The sequence below is a fragment of the Ursus maritimus genome, unplaced genomic scaffold, assembly GCF_017311325.1.
Source record: "Ursus maritimus isolate PB19 unplaced genomic scaffold, ASM1731132v1 scaffold_12, whole genome shotgun sequence".
NCBI classification, from domain to species: Eukaryota; Metazoa; Chordata; class Mammalia; order Carnivora; family Ursidae; genus Ursus; species Ursus maritimus.
Genome location: NW_024423564.1, coordinates 14,140,352 through 14,162,809, shown reverse-complemented (window position 1 = coordinate 14,162,809; position 22,458 = coordinate 14,140,352). Strand labels below are relative to the sequence as shown.

At 57.5% G+C, this 22,458-nt stretch overlaps 3 protein-coding genes across 5 annotated transcripts in view; 2 read left to right on the top strand and 1 right to left on the bottom strand.

Annotated features, from left to right (window-relative positions):
- ATXN7L2 (ataxin 7 like 2) overlaps positions 1–5,300 on the top strand; it is an 8,833-nt gene extending 3,533 nt beyond the window's left edge. Inside the window, exons 5-11 of one of the 3 annotated variants that reach the window (XM_040626942.1) lie at positions 42–328; positions 920–1,002; positions 1,352–1,602; positions 2,415–2,613; positions 2,757–2,878; positions 3,368–4,163; positions 5,153–5,300. In XM_040626942.1, the coding sequence (XP_040482876.1) occupies positions 42–328; positions 920–1,002; positions 1,352–1,602; positions 2,415–2,613; positions 2,757–2,878; positions 3,368–4,163; positions 5,153–5,167 (1,753 nt within the window). In that variant the 3' untranslated portion in view covers positions 5,168–5,300. Of the gene's footprint in view, positions 1–41; positions 329–919; positions 1,003–1,351; positions 1,603–2,414; positions 2,614–2,756; positions 2,879–3,367 lie in introns of all 3 variants that reach the window. The other 2 variants (XM_040626941.1, XM_040626940.1) reach the window with 2 other exon arrangements.
- A 1,382-nt stretch (positions 5,301–6,682) lies between these two features.
- On the top strand, positions 6,683–12,369 carry LOC103674997 (cytochrome b561 domain-containing protein 1). Its single transcript, XM_008704012.2, has 3 exons — positions 6,683–6,916; positions 7,453–7,490; positions 8,078–12,369. The coding sequence occupies exons 1-3, from the start codon at positions 6,769–6,771 to the stop codon at positions 8,579–8,581; spliced, it is 690 nt and encodes a 229-aa protein (XP_008702234.2). The 5' UTR covers positions 6,683–6,768; the 3' UTR covers positions 8,582–12,369.
- A 6,779-nt stretch (positions 12,370–19,148) lies between these two features.
- Positions 19,149–20,651, bottom strand: AMIGO1 (adhesion molecule with Ig like domain 1). The gene has a single exon (XM_008704019.2). It carries the CDS (start codon positions 20,649–20,651, stop codon positions 19,170–19,172), a length of 1,482 nt encoding a protein of 493 aa, XP_008702241.1. The 3' UTR covers positions 19,149–19,169.
- Between the last annotated feature and the right edge of the window lie 1,807 nt (positions 20,652–22,458).

Below are 22,458 nucleotides of genomic sequence, written 5' to 3'. Positions count from 1 at the left end.
CCCCCCCCGCCCCCCAGCCCACACCCTCTCTTCATATGTAGCCTTTTCGTGCCTGTGGTGAATCTGGAGAAGATGTCCAGTCTCCCGAAGCCCGATGGACATGGAATCAGGGCGGCCCCGCCCTCTGCTTTCCTCAGCCAGCCTGGTGGCCTCACCAAGGACTCCCCTGGAAAAAACCCCATGGCACCCCCTTCTAAAGAACCTCCGGGGAGAGAGAGCATCGAGATGACCCCCAGCGAGGGCCCCAGTCACCGGGCTGAAGGCAGCCCTCCTGAAAAGGAGCCTGGTGGGGCCAGGCTGCCCCCCAAAACCCACCGGAAGATGGCCCGTGAGTAGTCATGGTCTTGGGGGTCAGGAAGGTAGAGTGGGGGACCCTTTTGGACTGCTTTGTCCTTGGGCCTGATGGAGAGGGGTCAGGAAGGAGTGGGCCTGGCCGTCCCCCTAGTCACGGCTTGACGTGGACATACACTTGAACTCCTTGCTTTCTAGGAAGCTTCTCTTCAGCCCAGGTCTCCTGATCAAGGCTAAGGGAGCTTATGCCCAAGCAGGTGAAGGTATTCTTCCTCACCCTGGGCTCTTGATGTTTCTCTCTCCTCTCACCTAGATCCAGGGCGCCAGACCCCTCCCACAGCTGGCTTCCCTGGCATCCCACATGCCTGTGGCTGCCCTGATCTCTGTTGCCCTGTTTTGGACTTGGAGTCACCAAAAGGAGTGCCTGGGCTGGGAGTTGGGGGGTGAGGATGGTTCTTGTGCCCAGCAGAGAGTTTCTCCTCTGATGCCCAGAGGAGTTTCTCTGGAAGGCTGCAGCCCCGGACTCGAAGGCCAGAGGTTCTGCTGCCGTAGGCCCAGCTCTTCCCAGGCCTTCCCTTGGGCCTCCTGGAAATGGCCTTGGGGCTCACAGGAACTGTTTTCCCCACAGGGAAGGAGTGCGACCTCAACAGGCAGTGTGGGGTAGTAAACCCAGAGACCAAAAAGATCTGTACCCGCCTGCTGACCTGCAAGGTAATCTCAGTCCCACTGCACGGTGAGGGAGGACGGCACAGATACGGGCCCTGGGCAAGGAGAGAAACTGCAGTGTTAGCCAAGATTCAGCTCGGGGTGGGGGTGAAGCCCAGGTGAGGCCAGGGGAGAGGAGGCTGCCCCCAGTGGGCCCAGGCTGGGAGCAGTAGGCAGATCGCCCCAGTCCAAAGGAAGGGTCTGGGCCTGTGGGGGGAGCAAAAGAAAGACCCACAAATACACCTACCAACACACTCACACCCCCTCTCTCCGCTTGCCTAGGCTAGCACACACTGCGCCCCTCCTTCCTGCTCGGCTCACACCCCTCCCCACCCTTCACCCTGCTCTATTCTAGATCCACTCGGTGCACCAGCGCCGGGAGGTCCAGGGCCGCGCCAAGGACTTTGACGTGCTCGTGGCAGAGCTGAAGGCCAATTCCCGCAAAGGGGAGTCTCCCAAAGAGAAGAGCCCAGGGCGCAAGGAGCCCACTCTTGAGCGCCCCTCCCAGGAGCCCCCCTCCTCAGTCCAGGCTGTGGCAGCGGCCACCCCCAGCAGCACCTTCTCTGCTCGCGCTAAGCAGACCTACCCATACTGCGCACTGCCCAGGTACGTCCAGGCCCGGTCCCCACCTGGGGACGCTTGGTCCCAAGCCATCACGGACCCCGGGAAACAGGCCCAGGGAGTCTCCCTCCGCCCCGAGGTGGGGGGATTAGCTGGGGCCCTGGCAGTGGTGCGGAAGTAGGTGACCCCCTGCTCCTACCCCAGCACGCCGCTGTGCCTCAGCCTCTCTGAGCGTGCCGGTTCCAATGCCCGGGATAGAAACGTTGGCCCAGCTGCTTCTCACGGGCCAGAACGCGCACCTGGGGAACTGAAAGGGTCAGGGTCCTGGGTGAGGCAGTCCTACTGTGTATTCACTCACTGGCCCCTTCGTGTGCAGAGGCTGCGCTGGAGCCCGGGGAGAGCCCACCTTGCCGAAGGAGACACACACGCATCTCCGCCTGTAACACAAGGGGCAGACCCGAGACAGGCTCAGCTCACAGACAGGCTCACGGGAATATGTGATGCGAGAAGGGGGTTGAGAGAATTGACGGGGCTGACCAGAGCTGGGTGCAGTTAAACTCAGAAGATTTTCTGGAGGAGGAGGCGAATCTGGAGCAGATTTCCCCCCCGAGGAGGCAGGGCCTGGGAAGTGAAGTGAAGGGGCTGGGGAGAGGATCCCTTGGGAGCTGTGGCCCCTGACCTTTCTGGCTCTTACTCTGTGAGCTCTGTTGTTCCCTCCCTTCCTGTCCTCCTTCCTTTTTGTCTCATTGCCCGGCAGGGTGTCTGCCCTGGCTTTTTTTGAGCTTGGCGGGTTCAGGGACACCCCCGCCCTGACCCACCCCCTCTCATCGGCCTCACACCCCCTTTGGCCCTTCCAGGTCCCGGGCCTCCTCTGAGAGTGAGTTGGATGGTGAAGGCCCCTGTGGTGGTGATGGGGACCCAGGCCTGTTCCCCTTTCCCCTGCCCCGGGGTGGGGCCCAGGCCTCCAGCGAGGAGAGTGAGGAGGAGGGGACATCTGACGACCTCCACCTCCCCCCTGACTGCCATTATGCAACCCGGCCCCCGCGGCCACAGGCGGTAAGGACCTGGGGCAGGGACCTGGGGTGGGGGGTGGCCCAGCCCTCCCGGCCCACAGTGTGGGGAGGAGGTCGGATCCTTTGCGCAGGAGCCCTCCCTGCGTCCCTGGCCCCACTGACCACGGCCCTCCCTTCTGCCTCTAGTTCTGCACCTTTGGGAGCCGACTGGTGAGTCCCGGATGCTACGTGTTTAGCCGCCGGCTGGACCGCTTCTGCTCAGCACTGAGCTCCATGCTGGAGCGGCACCTCAGCTCACACATGTGGAGGTGAGTCTTTTGGGCCCGGGGCTGTCCTCCCTGGAGGCCGGACCCTGGACATCCATGGGCTTCAGAAGCCCTCATTCTTCTCACATACCTATAGATGAGGTTCGGCTGTTGGGGCAAGACCCCAGATAGAATGAAGGGGAGGTGGGGGGACTTGACAGCCTGAGGCTGGGCCGAGGCAGGGCATGAGTGGGTGGTGTGGGAGTGAAGCCCGACTCTTATCCGTCACTTCCAGTACCTTTTGGGTAACTAGGGAGAGGGGATGCCCAAACTGAAATTTGAAATGAGGTTCTTAATGGGTCTGTATTCTAGTTCATTCCTGCCTACCCCTGTGCTTTCTTTCTAAGCCTCAGTTCCAGTGTCTCCCAGCAGATGGCAGCAAGGCCGGGGCTCTGTGGGCCATTTCTAGGTGGGGCAGAGAGACGGGTGGAGGTTGGTGGGGAGGTCCTCTTGTTTGCCTGGTGTGACAGTGGGGCTCTCTTTTTGCTGCAGGAAGATCCCACCGGCGGCTGAGCCTCCATCCCACCTTGTCAGCTCCCCACTCTCTGCTCCCCTGAGCCCATCCTCTACAGGCAGCTGCCCCCGCCTTCCAGGCCCACCCCCCAGACCTGCCTGCCCAGCCTCCACGCCCCCCGCCAAGGACAGCCTGGTCCCCAGCTACCCCGCAGGCTCCCCCAGCGTGGCAGCGGCCTGCAGCCAGGCGGAGTGCATGGGCGGGAGCCAGGCCATCACCTCACCACTGCCTGCCAACACGCCATCCCCATCCTTCAGCAAACTCCCGCCTTCGAAGGCCAGCAAGTCGTCCAAAGGCAAGGACGGGGTCGAGGTGGAGGCCCCTTCTCGAAAGCGAAAGTTATCCCCAGGCCCCACCACTTTCAAACGGACCTGCATCCTGGAGCCCTCTGGAAAAGGCAAACTGTCTGGCTGCCGGGGCCTCTCGGCCAAGACTAAAACAGCCCTGGGCATGGGGCTTAATGGGACGGTGGGGCCAAGAGTGAAGCGGGCAGGGCCTCTGGACTGTCGGGGTTCCCCTCATCAGCCCCCTACACCCGTCAAGGCTTCTCAGCTGGACAACCGGGGAGCGGCTGGACACCCAGCCAAGGCCCTGCCACCCACCTGCCTCTCTGAGGAGGAGGTAGCCAAGAAGCGGAAAAACCTGGCCACTTACTGCCGGCCGGTGAAGGCCAAGCACTGCCAGGCAGGCGCACCCGCCGATGCGGCCTGCTCTGTGCGCCGCAAGAAGCCGGGTCCTGCCATGGCCTTTGAGGAGAAGTGTTCGACACTGAAGGTACCGGCCCCGCTCCCTGAAGAGCACGGGCAGGGAAAAATCAGGATGGACGAGGGTAGAACACAGTGGGAACCTGGCACAGAGGAGGTGCTAAGTAAATGTTTGTGCGGGGAAGGGACGAAAGGGGAAGTTGAGAGAGTTCCTGGGCCATCTTCTCGAGGCCGAGGTAGGTCAGCTCTTTGAAAGGTGACCCAGCTTTTGCTTGACGGGCCTTCCCCTATCTCTCCCTTGAGCTGAGGCCATGCTGCCTGTCCCCTCCCCCCATATCTGCTTCTGTTTTAACAAAAGGGCCACTTTCTGATCTGGCTGTGGCCCTCACACCAGGACTGGAGCTCCTTCTGTCCCCTGAAGGAAAGGAAGTTGGACTTCACGAACTCTGCTGGGAAAGGTTTGGGCAGTGGGGTTGAGCTTGGGTTGCTGAGCTGTGGCCTGATATGCTGGGCGGCGGGCTAGGGGGGCTGGTCTTGTTCATGGGTCCTGCCTCTGGGCACCAGGGCCTGGAAGGGCAGGGACACCACCCGAGGTCCCTGTATGCATATGTGTCCACTTCCAGGATTTCAGGTGCCAGGCAAGTCCTCCAGGGTTTCTGGGAAGGCCAGCAGCCAGGCTTATGTGCCTCTTCGGACGGGAGCTCTGGAGCAGCCCGCTCTGGGCTGTCCCTATGATCTCAGCCAGGAGGGACTTACCGGCGGGGAGAAGGGGGATGCTCTTCTGGTGTAGGCATGGGCCAGATGCATACCCACTCCTCTGGCACCCGTACGAGGGTAGTGAGTTGGACAGTGCCCCCACCTGTGTGCGCGTGTGTGCACGGAGGTTCTCGGGCTGTCCCTGCTCGGCTGGCCTTCATCTTTCCCCCTCCTCCAGCATTCATCACCAGCCCAGCCAGGAGGAAAGCAAGCGTTAGCTCTAACGGTCCACACAGGTCACTGGGTCGGAGGACTGGTAGGCCCGCAGCCTGACCGTGTCTCTTGCCTCTTGTCTTCCCGCAGTCTAAAGCCCATTAACAAGAAAGTGCCTGCCCTCTGCGATGGAGCCGCCAGCACCTCCTCCCCTCCAGATCCGGGCCCCAGGCTGCTGCCGCTTTTTATAACTTTATATTATTTTTTTTAAGAAAAAAAACTCTTTAAAATACCTCAAGACTGTCTCCCTGTTCTGTTGCTGCTAAGAAAATGTAAAAACAGAAACATAGAAAAGGAAGGAAAAACATGGAATAAAATGAGTGTCCTTGCTGTCCCCATCCGCACCCCAGGAGGCGGAGATGATAGGCAGCCAGACTCCAGCTCCCGGCGCTTGCCTGCAGAAGTCTCTTATGCTCATATATTTTTGTCCTTTTAAATGGTGTGGGAATGGCTGGGGTTTGTGTCATGGGGGACGTCTTCTCTCCAGAGGATGATGAGGCATATGGCTCTGAGGGAGCAAGGCTTGCCAGAATCTTTATCCCAGAGATGACTCCGGCCCTGTTGGTAAGGGAAACCTGACGGGGGCAAGGGAGCCACTCCTTTGGCCCAACTCTCAGGTCTTTGCCCTGAGGGTCTGTGGGAGCCGGCCTGGGCCCTTTTCAGTCTTCCAGCAACGCTGGGCCTCCATCCTGTCTCTGAACTATGGCCTCAGTCTCTTCAGCTCTTCCTGCCCTTCCCGCCTCTCCCTAGCAGCCTTATTTTCTCAACCACTGGGGGAGCTCGAATTGAGTTGGTCACTGCTGTAAGGCTGTGCGGGATTTCTGTGGGACAGCCTGTTTCGGTCCCTGTCCCTGGCCTGTGGGTTTGCCCCTCAGGGAGGGGTAGAGTCTCTCCCAGGTAGGCCTCCTTTAGCTGAACCACACCTTTCTGGAGGCAGGAAGGGGAAATGTATGATCTCTTACAAAACTTATGGTGTGGGAGGCAGCAGGAATGTGGGAGGTCCTGGTCCCTCAGGATCACCTGACTCCCCAGGGCTGAGCAGATGGTGTGGAGGTGGGAAGGGCTGGGAGTGCCCTAGTTCTTCCGTTTATCTCACTGGAGGCTAGTGTGCCGATAGGGGTGACACTGTTCCATCTCCCTCCTTTGGTCCTCAAACCTGAACTCAGCAGGCACAGGCACTATCTTTTGGCCTGGTCCTTACCTTTCGGTGTCCTTGCTTTTAGGCAGGGAGGACTCTTACTCCCTTAACAAGACAGAAGAAGGGATGACAGGAAGGTGTGGGCAGGCTGAGAAATGCAGTGTTTCTGGAAGACTACTCAAAGCACTGGTTTCACACTCTTGGTTCAGTGTATGATATTTGTGATTGGGGTTTGGGTGGAATCATTTGCCATAAGTGTAATTTCCACAGGCTACTCGAGACGTAAGCCCTTGTGGACAGAAAGGTACAAATGAGGTTCACTGAAGAAACCAGGCTGGCCGCCTGCCCTCTGATCCCCTTCTGCCCCCCTTCTGCAACCGCCCCCCCCCGCCCCCGGGCTCTCCAGACGCGCTTTCCCCCCGGCCCCCAGAGGGCGCTGTGGGCGAGGCCGCCGTAGTGCCGGCGGCGCCGGGGGAGGGGCCTCTCCCGCCGTCGCGGCCGCCTCCGCGATCGCAAACCCGGAAGACGCGCTCCAGCAGCTGGGAGTGTACGCCGGCCCGGCCCGGCAATGCAGCCCCTGGAGGTAGGTCTGGTTCCCGCTCCGGCGAGGGAGCCGAGACTGACCCTCTGGCTGCGGACAGGCAGTGGGATCTTGGCGCACCTGGTGGCTTTGGGCTTCACCATCTTTCTGACTGTGTTGTCCCGGCCAGGAACCAGTGAGTGTGCAAGGCGGGGCGGGGCCAGGGAAGGGGGCGGAGCCGGGACGCTGGAGGAGCGTCGCTGGGAGCGCTCCGAGACCTGGAGTGGGGACTGCCCCCCGCCCCCCCGCAGTGGAGGGGCGAGCTGCGACCGGGTAGTAAGGTGGTAGTGGGGCGGGGCCCCGGGAGGTGGGTCCTGGAAGGGCGGGGTTTTGAGTGCGGGGGTGGAAAGGCAGACATTCAGTTGAACTCACCAGTTCATCAGAAGCGGAGCCCCTCGCGGAGGATACAAGTAAAGGAGGCCAAGGTCCATTCTAGGACTGGGCTGACAGCTGCGAGCTCCCGGATGGGGAACCCAGACCAGACTGCTGTATGTTTGCCCCCTTGGTTGCTCCCCTTAAGCCCCATTGGCTGCTCCGCTTTGCACAGACTTCTGATTTGGGCTGGGAATGGTACACTGACCTGTCCCCTGTAGCCGGATTCTTTGGGCTCCAGCCAGCCACAGGGGCGGAAACATGGTGCCCAGCCGTCAGTCTGTTCTCTTTGATTCTTAGGTCTTTTCTCCTGGCACCCTGTATTCATGGCCTTGGCGGTGAGTTTGGGCTTCTTTTCTGCAGCTGATTTGTTTGGAAGTGTCCCCTAGGGAAGCATCCAGCCTTTGAAGGCTCAGCCTTTCTAAGGCTCAGAGAGGTGGGGGAAAGAGAGAGGGCCCCATCTCCCCCCTGCAACCTGATTGGGAGACATGGAAGGCTGGGCTCTAGTTAGTGTCAGGTGGTTGAGGGGGCTTGGGAGGGTCTGGAAGATGTGTCTTTCTCCCCTAGGGTCTGAAAGGAGGAAGTAGAAGTGTTGTCCAGTCACCCCCCCCCCCAACTCCCTTACCCCTGCAAAGTTCAGAAGGCAGTTTAACATTTTCTAGAGATTTGCTTAACACTGGTCAAGAAATGGGGAGTCATTGCCTGTGGAGGAGGTCGGGATGGAGGTCAGCCTGAATGATAAGACTTCCACTCAAGTGTTGATCCCCACTTGTGCCCAGAAACGCTGACCTGTGAGGCAGGAGGTCCTGGTGGGAGTTCTTTAGCCCTCACCTTTGTCCTCTCTGTTTGGATGTATGAGAGCACCTCCTTTTTTTAGGCCTCCACGCTGGGCCTGAGGCTCACTGGCCCTCTCCTCTGTTCACAGTTCTGCCTCTGCATGGCTGAGGCCATCCTGCTCTTCTCGCCTGAACACTCCCTGTTCTTCTTCTGCTCCCGAAAGGCCCGGATCCGACTCCACTGGGCAGGGCAGACCCTAGCCATCCTCTGTGCGGCCCTGGGCCTGGGCTTCATCATCTTCAGCAGGACCCGCAGTGAGCTGCCCCACCTGGTGTCCTGGCACAGCTGGGTAGGGGCTCTGACACTGCTGGCCACTAGCGGCCAGGCACTGTGTGGGTTCTGCCTCCTCTGTCCTCGAGCAGCCAGGGTCTCAAGGGTGGCTCGCCTCAAGCTCTACCATCTGACTTGTGGACTGGTGGTCTACCTGATGGCTACAGTCACGGTGCTCCTGGGCATGTACTCAGTGTGGTTCCAGGCCCAGATCAAAGGCACAGCCTGGTACCTGTGCCTGGCACTGCCCCTCTATCTGGCCCTGGCGATCATGCACCAGATCTCCAGCTCCTACTTGCCGAAGAAGAAAATGGAAATGTGAGTTCCTCCGAACTCTGAATGTAGGTGGGACACTTGCTTCGGACTTCAGCGTGCCCTTTGGTGACCTTCAAGGGATCCATTCAGAAGTAGTGGGGTTTTTGTACTTCTTAGCTGGGCCAGGGGCTGCAGAAACCCACACTGCTATTTCTGACGACGACTCACTGGGCCGAAATGGGGAAGTATACTGGGTGCCAGTGGAAGGTGTTGCGGGGGGCGGGGGAACTCAATCCTGAAGCCTCCACTCTTGATGGGAGATGGATGTGCTGGGTGGTGGGGGCGATGGTGCCCGCAGTCATTTCTTGCCTGTGTGCCCGAGGGAGAACTGGGTTCCGGTAACTTATGAATGTGACAGCAGTGGTTTTTGGGGTCTTCGAGAAAGCAGTGTGGAGGGAGAGCATGGGTTATGGTTCTTGTAGGATCTCTTGGGCAACCTTAGGCAAGTCACATGTCTCGGGACCAGTTTCCGCATCCGTGTCACGGGTGAGTGTTTCTAAACAATCTCCAACATTCAGTGTCTGTCAGGTTGTTGCCACCGAACACACTCCCCACTCTGGACTGTGGGCTGGACCACTAAGCAGACTCAGGACGTCATTCTTACATTCATTATCTCCTTATCCCTCTGGAGGGACAGGGCTGCCCTCGTGGCCTTCCAGGAATCTGCCGATTGGGCTCCTGGACTAGGGCCCAGGGGGTCAGGCACTGTGGAGAGAAGAGTCCCAGAGGAGGCTCTCTTGAACTCCAAGGCAGTGAAAGCACTAAAGTCACTTTAAAGCTTTTATAGGAGCAGAAGGGCATTGGCTTAAGCAAGCCTATGGTTCCTGGCTGGGCCTCTCAGCTCAGTTAAGAACGTCCTTCCGCCCACCTCAGAATCTGGCCTTGAGGGCTGCAGGACGTGGGCGAGCGCCTTTCCCTGCCATGCGCTCTGAGTGGCACAGTAGTCCTGAGTATCTCGTAGTCCTTCCTGGGGCTCAGGTTCTTGCCTCAGCACATAGCTTTGTGGAGATATTCCAAAGCTTTTAGGACAAAATAAGAGCTAAGGAAAGTGGGGTAGGGCTTTTCTGATCTAGGAAAAACAAAGTCTCCCTGGTTCCCCTTCTCAGCGAAGCTCTTCTCAGTTGCTGTCTCTTGCCAGCTCTCTGGCCCAGGAGGGGGCTGAGTGTGGTGCCGGCTGGCAAAAAAGGGCTGGGCCCTCTTCCCTGCAGAAAGCCCCTTCTTGTTCCCAAGGGAAGGTAGTTCCCCAGACTGCCCTCAGTGGTGAGCTGGGTGCCAGACTGGCTAACTGTGGGCTGGCTCGGTCGGGGGGATGGGACCTCCGTAGATCATGGCGGGACTGAAGACAGCCGCGCCAGGAAAGCTGGTGTTGAGGCAGGTAGACAGCTCAGTGGAAGCTCTGGGAGGCCTGGGTGTAGCGGCCGGAACTCCAGGTCCCAGGGGCAGGGCAGGTGTTCCTAGATGGCAGTAATTTCGATGCCCCAGGTCTTCCTAAGATTGAAGACCCCCCCCCCGCCCCGCTCTGAGTGGTTCAGAAGCAAGGAGGTTGGTGTGGTTTAACAGTCCAGGAATAGGGACTGCAAGGGGCAGAAGTGGCCTCTCTGGATCTCACTGGGTCAGATGGCGTCTCCTGGAAGCTCTCCAGCCCCAGAGCATCTAAAGGGGGTCTCTGCTCTTCAGAGGGTGATTATTTCTGTCTCCTTGCCTTGTCTCCCCTCTCAGACTCCCCAGTATGGTCTGAACTTGGGGGGGATGGTTCCTGGGGCCTCATGGAGGACATTCTTATCTGGGGTCCCTTGGCTCAGGGACTCCTGCTCTCCCTGCATCACAGCCAGTGCTGGGAGTCTCACTCTGTCTATGGCAAGGTGACAGGGCCGGGTGAGGTTCACCAGCTTCCGCGAGCCAGGCAGCCAGCGCCACAAAGCCTGAGTCTGCCTGAGGTGTTGCCTGCTCCCAGGTGGTGCGGGGGCTGCCGGGCGGGCGGGCGGGCTGACAGCCGGCACTTTGCGTGGGCTCTGCCAGCTGATGTCTATTCCCAGCCCTCGGAGGAAGGGGGAAGTCATTTATATTCTGCAGGAGGAAGGGGCCCCAGCTGTCACCTCTCTGACCAGAAGGCCTGGAGGGCAGGGGCACAGGGCCGAGAGGAGGGCACAGGTGGTCTTCTGCATAGCCTGTCTGACTGCAGTGTGGGGAGTAGGTCACCAGGAGGAGCCCTTCTTCCCGGTCGGCCAGATTGCGTGTGGGGGCACTTCCCGCCCCCCCTCCCCTGCATCTCTCCCTCCATCGCCACCTGCCCTCACATCCTGGGGCAGCAGCTGGACAACCATTAGACCTCAGTGCCAGGACACTCTTCCTCCAGCTGGGAGCTGGGTGGCTGCCTGCTGCACACGCCTCCTGCTTGTATGCGTTTTCCTCCTCCCTAGGCCCTCTGTTCCCCCACCTCTCTGTATCTCCCCATCTGGGATGCTAGCTGGGCACCTCGGCAATGAGGCAGAGGCCTTGGGGGGAGGAAGCAAATGGCTGCCCTTTTGCCCTTGTTCCCTGGCTAGGGAAAGCTGCTAGTAGTCAGCCTGTTTTGCCTTTAAAAAAGAAAAAAAGCCAGGGTGCTCAAATTAAAAAAAAAAAAATTGCATGTCATTTGCACAAATTTGCATATCAGGCTCACTAAGACTTGATTCCAAATATGATTATATTTCAAACTCAACCTTGAGGACATTAGAAATGTAGATTTTTTTTGTAACCAAATCCAAATGGTAACAGGATTACTGTTCTGGGTTCCACATCCCCCCCCTGCCCCCCCAACCACTCCTTCCCTGGAGCCCCACTTGGGCTGGGGGTGGTGTTGAATGGCAGAAGCTGTGTCTGGGGAAGTCTCCCAGCCTCACCTTGGCTCTTGAGCTGCGTCAACCCTAGGCTGCTGTCCCTGGCCGGCCAGTTCCTCCTCTCCCAACCACCTCCCAGGGCAGGCGGCCCCTCCCAGTCCCTGACACCGGCCTGTGCGTCCTTTCTCATTGTCCCCACCCTTCCACCCCCGTGCATGGCTGCTCTGGGTCTTGTTTTTCAGACCTCACTGTGGGAGATCTAGGCATCCTCCTGGAGCCAGCTGGCTGCTGTGCCAAGGCCTGTTCAGAGTTAATAATAATCATTAGCTGCACAGTGCTGGGGCCTTTCAGCTCCAGAGCTCCAGGCACTTGCAGGCTGAGTCAGCCAGCCCTCACCTTCCCCCTCCTCCTGGGCTGCTGGAGTGTAGTGGAATGGGGAGAGGAGGGGGGTCAGAGGCTCACTTCCTAGCTGGGGCTTGAGGCTTCTTTCTTCTGGGAGTGGGCCCTGAGCACCCTTTGAATCCATTACTAAGGCCTTTTCGCCTGACGAAGATCAAGATGTGGGGGTCACAGTGTGGGCTCCGCTGGGAATGGCAGTGGTGGCTGTTGACCCCGAACCTGTTACCTGTCTTGACTTCCAGAGGACACCCCTGGTCCTGATGCCCCAATCTTAGCATTTCTGTGGCCCTCTGCAGGCTTAGGGAGCAGGGAGGCTTCCGGGTAAGTGCTCTGTTGCCCCCGTAGCTGGTTGACGTAAGAGCCTGTGTATCAGGCAGTGAAAAGCACATTGGCCCGGGAGCCAGGAAGGCTGCAGTCTGGGTTTGCTCGGCTCCTAACAACGGTGTGGCCACAGGTGGACCGCTCAGTGCTCCACCCGCCTCAGGGATGCCGTGAGGGGCAGAGCAGAGAATGCATGTTTGCAGGCATTGGAAAGTCCAAAGCATTAAACGAATGGAAACAGTTGTGTTTACAAGTATGTTCTTGTCCTTGACTCTCTCTTACTCGGCCCGGTCCTGGGTTTGATGCTTCTTTTAGGGAGACAATCAACAGTTATGGATAATGATGCCTAGGGGACCCAAGTCTCAGGTTGTGTTGTCGGCCGTCGTAAGGGAACACACACACGCTTCCTCCTTCTACGTGCAAGGTCAGCTGTCATGCACTCCGGTCAGGAATGCCACTCAGGTTATGACCCTAGGGAAGCCAGTCCTAAGTGCTGCCTGCCTGGTGGTTTCAAGGCATGGGGCTGATTATAAATCTGGAAATCAGTGCACTTGTCCCCTCGTCCAGCCTGAAGTGCCTGGAGCAGGTCACAAGTCTGTCTACATCTGTCCTACCTAATTCTGTGCTTCTGAAGGAAAAGTGGAGCAGATAAGCCAGGAAGGCAGCAGCAACAGTAATGGACACGACCCTGCGCCCCCCTCCCCGTTTCCCCTGTAGCCCCAGGCTGAGCACGGCCCGCCCCAGGCCCTCATACCAGGCACTGGAGACGCAGAGCTGTGACACGTGGCCCCTAGCTTGCTCACAGGCTTTTCTTCCCTTGTTACAGGCGCGTGGGGGAAGATCGCAGTCCCCTCCTCCTTGAAGGACTTACTTAGACACACACACACACACACACACACACACACACACACAGGAAAGCAGTTCTATTTAAGTGTTAAATTAGGGAAGGATACTTTCCATCCCACTTGTCTTGAGCACGGCCAGCAGTCCGCCTGGGGTGCACACAGAGAAGCGGGAAGCACAGCAGCACAGGGTCTGCTGTAGCCAGTTTTTTATCTTGTGTTTTTCCTCAGCTGGGACCCAGCAGTGAGACGCTGGTCAGGTGTTGTGGGCATAGCCCCGGCACGTCTCACCAGCACGGGCACGGAGAAGACACGGGTGACAGTGCAGAACCCCAGGGTCCCAGACTCAAGGCTGGTTTGAAGGACACAGTTCCCAGCACGGGGCTAAGCTCAAAGCAGACCCAAATACCCGCAGTAAGACAGCCTTCCCCCACCCATCCACCCAGAAGGCTTGGCTAGTCACCGTGGGCGGGGAGTAAGAGCCCCAGTTTTTAATCTACCTGTTATCATCAGAATTTCCCAGATGGTTTTTTAAACTTCCGCTAAAAGCGGATTAAATCGCTACTTCAGGCCATTCTGTGGTACCAGAGGATTCAACTCTTTGTCTCACTGAGTGTACATGGGGGGCCCCCAGCACCCCTCTCTTTAAAGCACATTGTGAGGTATCTCACTGTGCTTTCTAAGGGTGCCCAGGACAGAGCTGGGCCTTTCCGGCTAGACCCCACCAAAAGCAAACCATGGCCAAGTGAGGGGGCAGCGGGAGGTGAGGGGAAAGCAGCACTGAGTTCTGTCCAGCTAGGGTGCTCCTCACCCTGCGTGTGTGTTTGTGCACAGACACACGCGTGTGCATACACACACCCCTAACTCCGAAGCCAATGACTCTCCCCTTGTGTATGCCAGTGCCACAGGGTGCCTGGAAGTCTCCCTGTGGGGCTCCGTGTCCTGCCTCACAGAAGGACGGTTCTCTCAGGCCACAGTCCCACACCCTCTATGTTTCTGGGACAGTAACCACACTGACGTAGACTGGAAGGCCTCAGGGCAGGTCTCTGTGTCTTTGCCACCTGGGATCTCCTACCCGACAGCAAAGAAGTCTGATGAAGGGCTTGATGTGGCAGCTGCTTTAGCCTTTCCTCTCTCAAGCCCCGGGAGAAGCAGCAAAGGCTCACTGCAGCTAGACCAGAAAAGCCAAGCTTCCTACTGCACAGGTCTGAGCCTTTGTTACAGCGTGGATGGGGAAAGGAGCTTCACAGCGGTTTCCTGGGAGACAAGGTACGCGGTACAAGAACTACAACTGCAGAAGGAAAGGAGGTGAGAGGTCAAGAGGAAGGGAGACGAGGCTGGCCAGTGCGACTGAACTCTCAACTTCTGTTCTACAAGGCAACTGTCCTATTAGCCTCCCTCACTCCCCTGAAATGCCACCTAGGAGGGGCTAAGGAGAGTGCTGCAAGACATGGCAGACAAAATGGCACATCTTGACCAGAACCTTAGGGACTTTCTTGTGGTTTGGGGCGGGTGTGTGCACGCGTGCGTGTGTGTGTGTGCACGCGTGTGCTGAGATGCAGCCATAGACGTCTTTGGCATGATGGGAGAAAGGACACCACAACTTTTCAGGCTCAGAGACAGGGCTTGGCACAGCCATGATGGGAGAACAGCCGACAGTCTTCCCAGACCCCGTTCTCTTTACCAGCGTCCTCTTCCTGGCCAACCTCAGCTGCAGCAAAAACAGCTTTGAAAAAAATGCTATGTAAATGTAGACGATGGAGGCACTCTGGCATGGACATCTGGCGTTCCGCTGCCTGCCAAGGTTGATTCGTCTGATGCGGCTGGGGTGAGTGGTCTCCATCACCTCACCACTTCGGTGCTTCCTCATGGAGAGAACAAGACAACTTTCCAGACAGAGGAGGGCTGCCCTTTAGTCAAGATGTTATCAATGTAGGAAATTAGGTAATGATTCAAATTCTGGTTCTTAATTTCTGTTGTCCTTACACCATCTCCTCTCCCTTCTTGGGCTCTACCATGACAGTCCCCTTCCAGAAGTACCAAGAGAGTAGCCAAAGAATTTGCATGTTCAGTGTTTAGTAGAATCAGGTCCAATTTCTGGTAGCCTGTGTCTGTACCAAGAACGTGGGGGTTGCATTTCTCTGTTCTATGCAATGCCTAGGACACAGTAAACTGTCAATGAAGATTAACCTGCCCATTCAATGAATATGCTTTGAGCCAAACTAAGATAGTTCTCATACACAGTATGAAAAAAATACAGGTAATAACCAAAATACCAAAACTGAGCTGCTTTCCACCAATTCTTTTAATCGAGTGCAAGCGTCTTTCCATAGCACAGTTAGTAGGCTTCACCCGGACTTGTAACAGAACTCTGTGGGGAGGCAGCCCTCCTCCCCAGGGATCCAGGAAGACTTCATTATCCGCAGGCCTTAGCCCCAAGTTAAGGAATTTCTAAACTCTCTCCTGCTACAGTGTCAGTGACATTTCTTTTGAGAATCTGTCAGGTTGGGGAAACTCTGGTCTGCTGGCCAAAACCAGCCCGCTGCCGGGGTTTGTATGGTCGGTGAACTAATAAGAGTTTTTATTTTTTTAAATGGTTGAAAAAACTCAAAAGCCAAGTGAAAATGATATGAAATTCAAATTTCAACGTCTGTAAATAAAGTTTTCCTGGAACAGAGCCGCACTCATCGTTTACGTCCTGTCTGTGGCGGCCGTCCTGCTACCGTGGCACGACTGAGTAGCTGTAACAGAGAGTGTCCGGCCTGCAAAGCCTAACGTATTTACCATCCGCCGCTTTACAAAAGAAGTTCGTTGACCCTGGTCTATTTTCATGCCTGGATGGGGAGTCTACCCTGGCCTTTATAGCAGCATTTAAATATCCTCTCCGTAGGCCACACACTTCGGAGGTACAGTGAGCCCCCTCCACAGGCTGAAAAGAGAAATAAACCAGTCACAGACTGCCAGGACAGAGACTCAAGCCAGGTTTAATGATCATAGCCTAGTTTTCAGAGCCCAGAGGCTCCAAGGTTTGCCTGGGTGAACATAAGTGGGAGGGATGGGGTCCTGGACACAGGGAGGCCTGCTTGCTTCGCCAGCAGGGCTACAAGGAAGTACAGAGGTTAAGAACACACAGAGAATGGGAATCAGTCAGCTTTACTGTCCCCAGCTAGGCTGTACCCTCTCCTGGCCCCTTCCTAGGAGCCCCATAAACACAGGCAAAGAAAAAAGATCACAAATAATCACGTAGACAGATAGTAGAGCCCTGTCATATTCTGTCTCCAGGGACACCTGCTTCCTGGGAGATAGGTCTGGTTTATGGGTTCAGGGTGGGGGGGAAGGGAGGGAGTGATTTCTCAGCGTTTTCTTATGATCAGACCTGGCAGTTTCCTACCAAGGTTCTAGTGGGCTTACAAATGCTGAGTACCTAATCCCCCAAGTAGAAAGCCACTTTTGGGTTCCATCCACTGAAACGATGGGAAGAGGCTAATCAGTTCAATCTCCTGATGGGGCAGCCAGACGCACCTACTAGTCTTTCGAACGAGGGGCCTACCTGGTGGATATGGGAGGGAGATGTACAGCCTCAGGGTCTTTTCTTATTCCCTAAACTGGGTAGGACTTCAGAAGAAAATGGCCCTCCTAGTCCTCAGGAGCTCAGGATGTTCCAGAAGGCCAACTTCATTTGACATTTATTTTAAAGATTTTCAGAGCCCTAGGTGGTGCCCAGTGGGAAACTGTAGCATGGAGATGAGATTTTCCCCGGTTCCCTAATAAGTCTGAGAAGGGTGGCCTGGTTACCACAGCTCCAGTAACAAAATCCTCAGAAGTCTCTGGAATATAACAAGACAACTTTTCCTTCATGCCCCTATCTTTCCAGGGCAGTTAACACAGGAAGAACAACTTATAGGGGCTTGTTCCTCTGCCTGTCTCCTTCTGGGTCCAGCACTGACCTAGTTCTACATTTATTTCTCGTATGTATTGTCTTTAACCCAAGGTCTCGGAGGGGTCTGAAGAACCAGCCAGCTCCTCATCATCCCTTTTCCCCAGGTCTCCAACCTGTGGTTCTCCTAACTCCAGCCTTTGCAGAGAAGTTACTCAGTGCCACGGAGATGCGGGGAAAGCTTCAGGGAGTCCAGAAATTAGAAGTACAAGAGTTCGTATCTGGGGAGCCTGGCGTGGTCACTGTCTCTCCTATGGGGCAAGACAGCTGTGTGCATGAAGTTGGGTACGCAGGTGGAACCCACTGTGACCGGGGACATTAGTGGGGACTAAAGAATCACTGTCCTGAGGGAAGTCAAGGCGCTACTGTGCATGCGCACTTGGAAGCATGCATACCTAGGAGCATGCAAGTACTTGAGGGAAATGCTGCACCTCTCTTGACAAACCAGGTTACTAAGAAAGGATGGACAGCAGTCTTGACATCCCAGGAACAGACAAGGGAAGATGTTGCGTTCCAGTCCCCTTTCCCAATCTTAATAGGCAGTGGGAGTCGGGCCCTCCTAGCAAGCAGCCCTCACCCGCAGGTGGAGGACATAACCCTCGCAACATAAAGAGCGGGTCAGAAAACTAGAAGATCTGGAGAACTTCCAGTGGACAGGGAGCTCGGTCGGGAGGAGGGGAGACACTGAAAAAGACCAACGTCGGAGAACATTTTCACCTTTGCCCTGCTCTTCCCCTTGCTAAAGCTCAGACCACCCGTCTCCCTGGGCCTGCAGTATAGTCAAAGGGCACAGGCATCTCCATACCCCAAATCTTCTGCAACCCTGGATGGAATGAAGTTCCTCTGGCCTGACCACCACAACTGCACAGACCTCTGGCTGAGAGGGATGGCGGCGGCAGAACTTTCCTTCTGAAAGTTTAGTGCCAGTGTCTCTGTTAACGAGACTGCCCGGAACCTTGTGGAGAGCGGCAGAGCTCTAAGCTGCGCTCCAATTTGCCAGTCTGGGGCAGAGACCACCCAGTCCCAACCCCTTGGATGATGAAATCCCATGCTTTGGCTTTGCAGCAGGGTGAGATCGAAGAGAGGACCAAGGCTGCTTTGTCAACACAGAGAAGATACATAACTGGTCCTCTCCGTCCCCAAGCCCCGGCTAACGCAGCCGGGGCCAGACTCTCCAGGATTCCTCCATTTGCAGAGCAGCATATTAGGGAAAACTCAATCCCCCCTGAGCTTGCTAAGAAGCCTGAGAGAAGAGATGGCATCAGGAGATCAGGTAGGTCCAGCTGGATGCTACACAATAGAGGCTAATTTACTCTCCTCCTCCTCCTCCTAGTGTTGAAGTGGCCCCACAGCCCAGGTCGTGGCGCGCATGCGTAAAAGCTCCGCCTTCGGCAGCCCCCACCCTGGTCTGACACACAGGTGCCAGGAAGCAATGCTAACCAAGGGTTGCACCAACCAGAGCAAATCTGGAGTTTATCCCCCATCTACAAGTTTTGTGTCGGCACCTATGCCGTGACACAGACCCCCTCAGTGCAGGCTGTATCCCTCTGTGCCACTGGTTCCAGGGCCTGGCACAGACACATCTCACACTGTTGCCATATCTGACAGGCAACGGGCCAGGCTCCTGCAAAGATCCGTCCATCCGGGACTCATCGGGAAAGAGAGGCGTTAGTGGGAAATCACAACAGCTTCGGGGAGTGTTACTGACTGAGGTCTCGGCCTTTTCCTGACTCATTTTTCCAAGGGTTTCCAATTTCCCCAGCTGTGAAGTGTGACTTCCTGGCCAAAGAAGATCCTACAGCTCTTCCCCAGTGTGGCTCCTGTGCAAGATCCGCCCCCCAGCGCACACAACATCACAGGTGTGGGTGGGCAGAGATAGAAAAAAAAAAAAAATCTTTTTTTTTTTCCCCCAAATGATTTTCTCTTAAGGAGCTAAGGATGACCTCAAAAAAGTTTAGGGAATCTGCTCTTCCCCCCACCCCTTCCTCATTCCCACCCAGTTCAGACATGCTCCTCTTCCTCCACCACGTGCAGAATCCCCAGGGCTTTGGGTCAGGGTGTAGCACTTGCCTGAGGATTAATATATCCCTATTTGAAAATCGTGGCAGCCACACCCCGGTTGAGGTCTTGCCAGCTATTGTACCCGTGACCAGTTCCCTTGAGGTCGGGGGAACCCACTCCCTTGGGCAGCCAGCCCTCTCTTCCATCCCCTCATATATATCCTTCAGGGGTGCATTACCTCTCCTGGGGCAGAATCTCCCCACCAACCCATCCTGCTCACACCACAATGGGTGTATCAGAGAAGACCGAGCTGACTGATTCCGGATCCGACATCCTCCGCGGGCCCTTGCCGGTTGCCTCGGGCACGGGCAGGGTGTTGCCTGGCTTGAGTTTGCCATTTTGACCCTGCCCGGGACCAGCGGGTTCCAGGAAGGCCACCCGCCGGTCAAAACCGTCATCCTTGTCCCCACCAGCCATAGGGTCGTGGTTGGGTGTGGTGCTAAGCATGGAAGAGCTGAGGCTGTCTCCTTGATGGCTGGACGGTTTCTCGACACCCCGGCACCAGCATCGGCAGGGGGTAAGGTACAGGTATATGAGGACCAGGACCACGCTGAGGATGCAGCCCACCAGGGTGGTATAGGCCGTGTTGAGGGTGTCATGGTGGCCGTGCAAGGTGAAGTTGTACACTTTCAACTCCACAGACAGTGTCTCATTGAAAGCCTCCCCCATGGCGTAGCAGGTGTATACGCCCCCATCCTCGACCCGCACCTGCTGGAAATGAAGACTGCCGTCCTTGGACACCGTCACCGTGCCGTTGGCCACCTCATCTAGCACCCGTTCGTTGCTCGGCGTCACCCACACCTTGGTCATCCCCTGCTGCTTGGTGTCACACTTGATGGTCAAGGTGTCCCCCAGGTGGGCTTCCCAGGCGCGCTCCTTGTACTCGCTGCAGTTGAGGAAGGCCAGGTTGAAGACGTTGTAGAGCTTCTTGGAGCTCATGCAGTACAGGTCCTCCTGGAAGTCCACCACGGAGCTCAGCTGCCGGGACTGCCAGTGGGAGAAGAGCTGGTAGAGCTCGCAGTCGCAGTGCAGCGGGTTGTTGTGCAGGTACAGGCCGTTCTTGACCCATGCGGGCAGCTTCTGCAGGTCGGGCAGCGGTAAGTTCTTGAGCTTGTTGGACGAGAGATCCAGGAGCGTGAGTTTGGGCAGCTTGGCCCCCTCCTTGACCAGCTCCAGAGGGAAGCGGGAAATCTGGTTCTGGCTCAGGTAGAGTTTCTGCAGCTGCGCCATGTCGTCGAAGGCGCAGCGGTCCACCGCCGCGATGTGGTTGTTGTACAGCAGCAGCACCTCCAGGGCCTGCAGCTCGCTGAACAGGAACTCGTCCAGTGTGCGCAGCTGGTTGGAGGAGAGGTCCAGGTAGCGCAGGTTGGGCACTGGGGAAAAGGCCTCGGAGGAGATGAAGTTCAGGTGGTTGTGGCTCAGCAGCAGGGACTGCAGGTGGACCAGGCGCGTGGGGGTCCACTCGGCCCGCAGGCGGCTCAGGTTATTGTGGCTGAGGTCTAACAGCGCGGTGTAGCTGGGCAAGGAGTGGGGCACGTTGGGCAGCTGCTGCTTGGAGCAACTGAGGATGTTGCTGGCGCATAGGCAGGCAGCAGGACAGCTAACCACGGGCCGGCCGGCCCTGGCCACCTCGAAGAGGAGCAGGAACAAGGACAGCAGCAGGAGCCAGAGGCCTCGAGGGTCGCGCTGGGGTTGCATAGTGTCACTGGGAAGGGCGAGGAAGGCCACTGGGAAGATCTGGGAGAGAGTCACCCGGGCATGTTCTGGTGGGATAAGGAAGGGGTCACTTACTACAGGCTTAAGAGAGGGAGGAGGGGTTTGGGGTCACCAGGGCCTCCGAAGGGAAGGACTGACCCTTCCTCCTCCCTGTCACACTGCCCCCACTCCCGGCACACCGCCCCCACTCCCGTCCCCACCTCTGTGTTGGGCTAGAAGAAAAACGAAGGGATGCTGGGTAGTTCCCAAGAGCTGTGCAGGCAGTGGGCTCAAAACACTGGGCAGAGGAGGTGAGCACAGGGGCCTACCGGGCTGGGGTCACAGGAGTGTAGGATGGGGGCATGCCCGGGATGTTAGGGGCTGTTGGTGTCACAAGGGCTGCACGGGCCGCGTTTGACAGCGGGGTCAGCAGGGCCTCTGGGCAAGAACCGAGGGAAGGTCACCAGGGCACCGGCTGGGTAGGGCGCCTACTGACAGGGTTGAGGGTTCCCGGGGCCTGTCGGGGCGGGCACCCCCGGGCCCGCTGGTCACTGCACCTGCTCGGCAAGGACGTGTCTCAGCCCATGGCGGGTCCGGGAGCTCCGTCGCGGCCTCCCCCAAGCGGCGCCTCACCGGCCGGCCTGTCGCGGCGCCCGCCTTACGCAGGGGCCCGCGCCCGGCCACATCGCCTCCCGGGGACTTGCCGGGTTCCGCTCCGCTCCGCCCCGCGCCGCCGCCTCGACCGCTGCACCCGCAGGAGCCCACCGACCACGGCCGCCGCCTCCGGTTCCGCGGGTCCGGCGTGGAGCGGTGCGGGGAGCGGGAGGCGCCGCGATCCGAGCGGAGGGAGCGGCGTGGGGGCAGCGAGCAACCGCGCGCGCGCCCGTCGCCGCCGCCGGAGGCTCGGGGCGCGTGCGCGCGGCGGGGGCGGGGCGCACGTGCGTGTGTTTGTGTCGGAGCCGGACCGGCGGCCGCGCGCCGGCTGGTCCTCGCCCGGAGGGAGTCGGGGCCGGGACCTGGGGACCGAAGCCGTCAGGAGGGGATTCTGGCCCCTAGCTCCCCTATTGCTTCCTCTGCCTTCTGGAATTCTTTTCACTATCCCCCACCCTTCCACCTACCGAAACCGCGCCCAGGGAAACTAGGTCTAGCTGGAATGAATGCGCCAACTGACTCCGGGGCAAGAAGTGTCACATGTCTTCTAAGCCTACAAATTAAAAGAAATCTGGCTCAGCTCCCGCCTGTCAGTGTTGGCGGGAAATTCATTAGTCACGTTCTGAGGTTCCCCCACTTCTCGCTCTAGGGCTGTGAAGTCTTAAAAATTTGGGGAAGAGCCTTGTTTTTGTGTTTGTTTCAGTCTCCATGTTATGATTCCACCACCCCTGGGGTACCACCAAAGGGTACATTCCCACAGCCTGCAAGCCAGATGGGCAGGAGGGGAGGTAAGGGGGTGTGGTCTGTGGTGCATGGCCAGGCCCCAGGATCCCACTTGCCCAGACTTCCCATGAAGCGATCCCCACTGCACACACACACCGCCCCCCCGACACACACACACACATACACTTCGTAGGAGCCAGGGGCAGGCTTCCACTTCGGAAACTCCAAAACCTTTCCCAGCCTGGGGAAAGTCATTCATCCCTTTGGCTTGGCCACTTGCCCTCTTCCTGGACAAGTACCAGCTCTTTCCCCTCCCCTTATGGAGCAATTCCCACACACTTACTTTATTACCTAATCCTCAAGATAAAGCTGGGATGGGGGGAGGGGTGAGTGGGAGGTCGGGGTGGTGGTCTTCTTTAACACCAAGAAGCTGGGT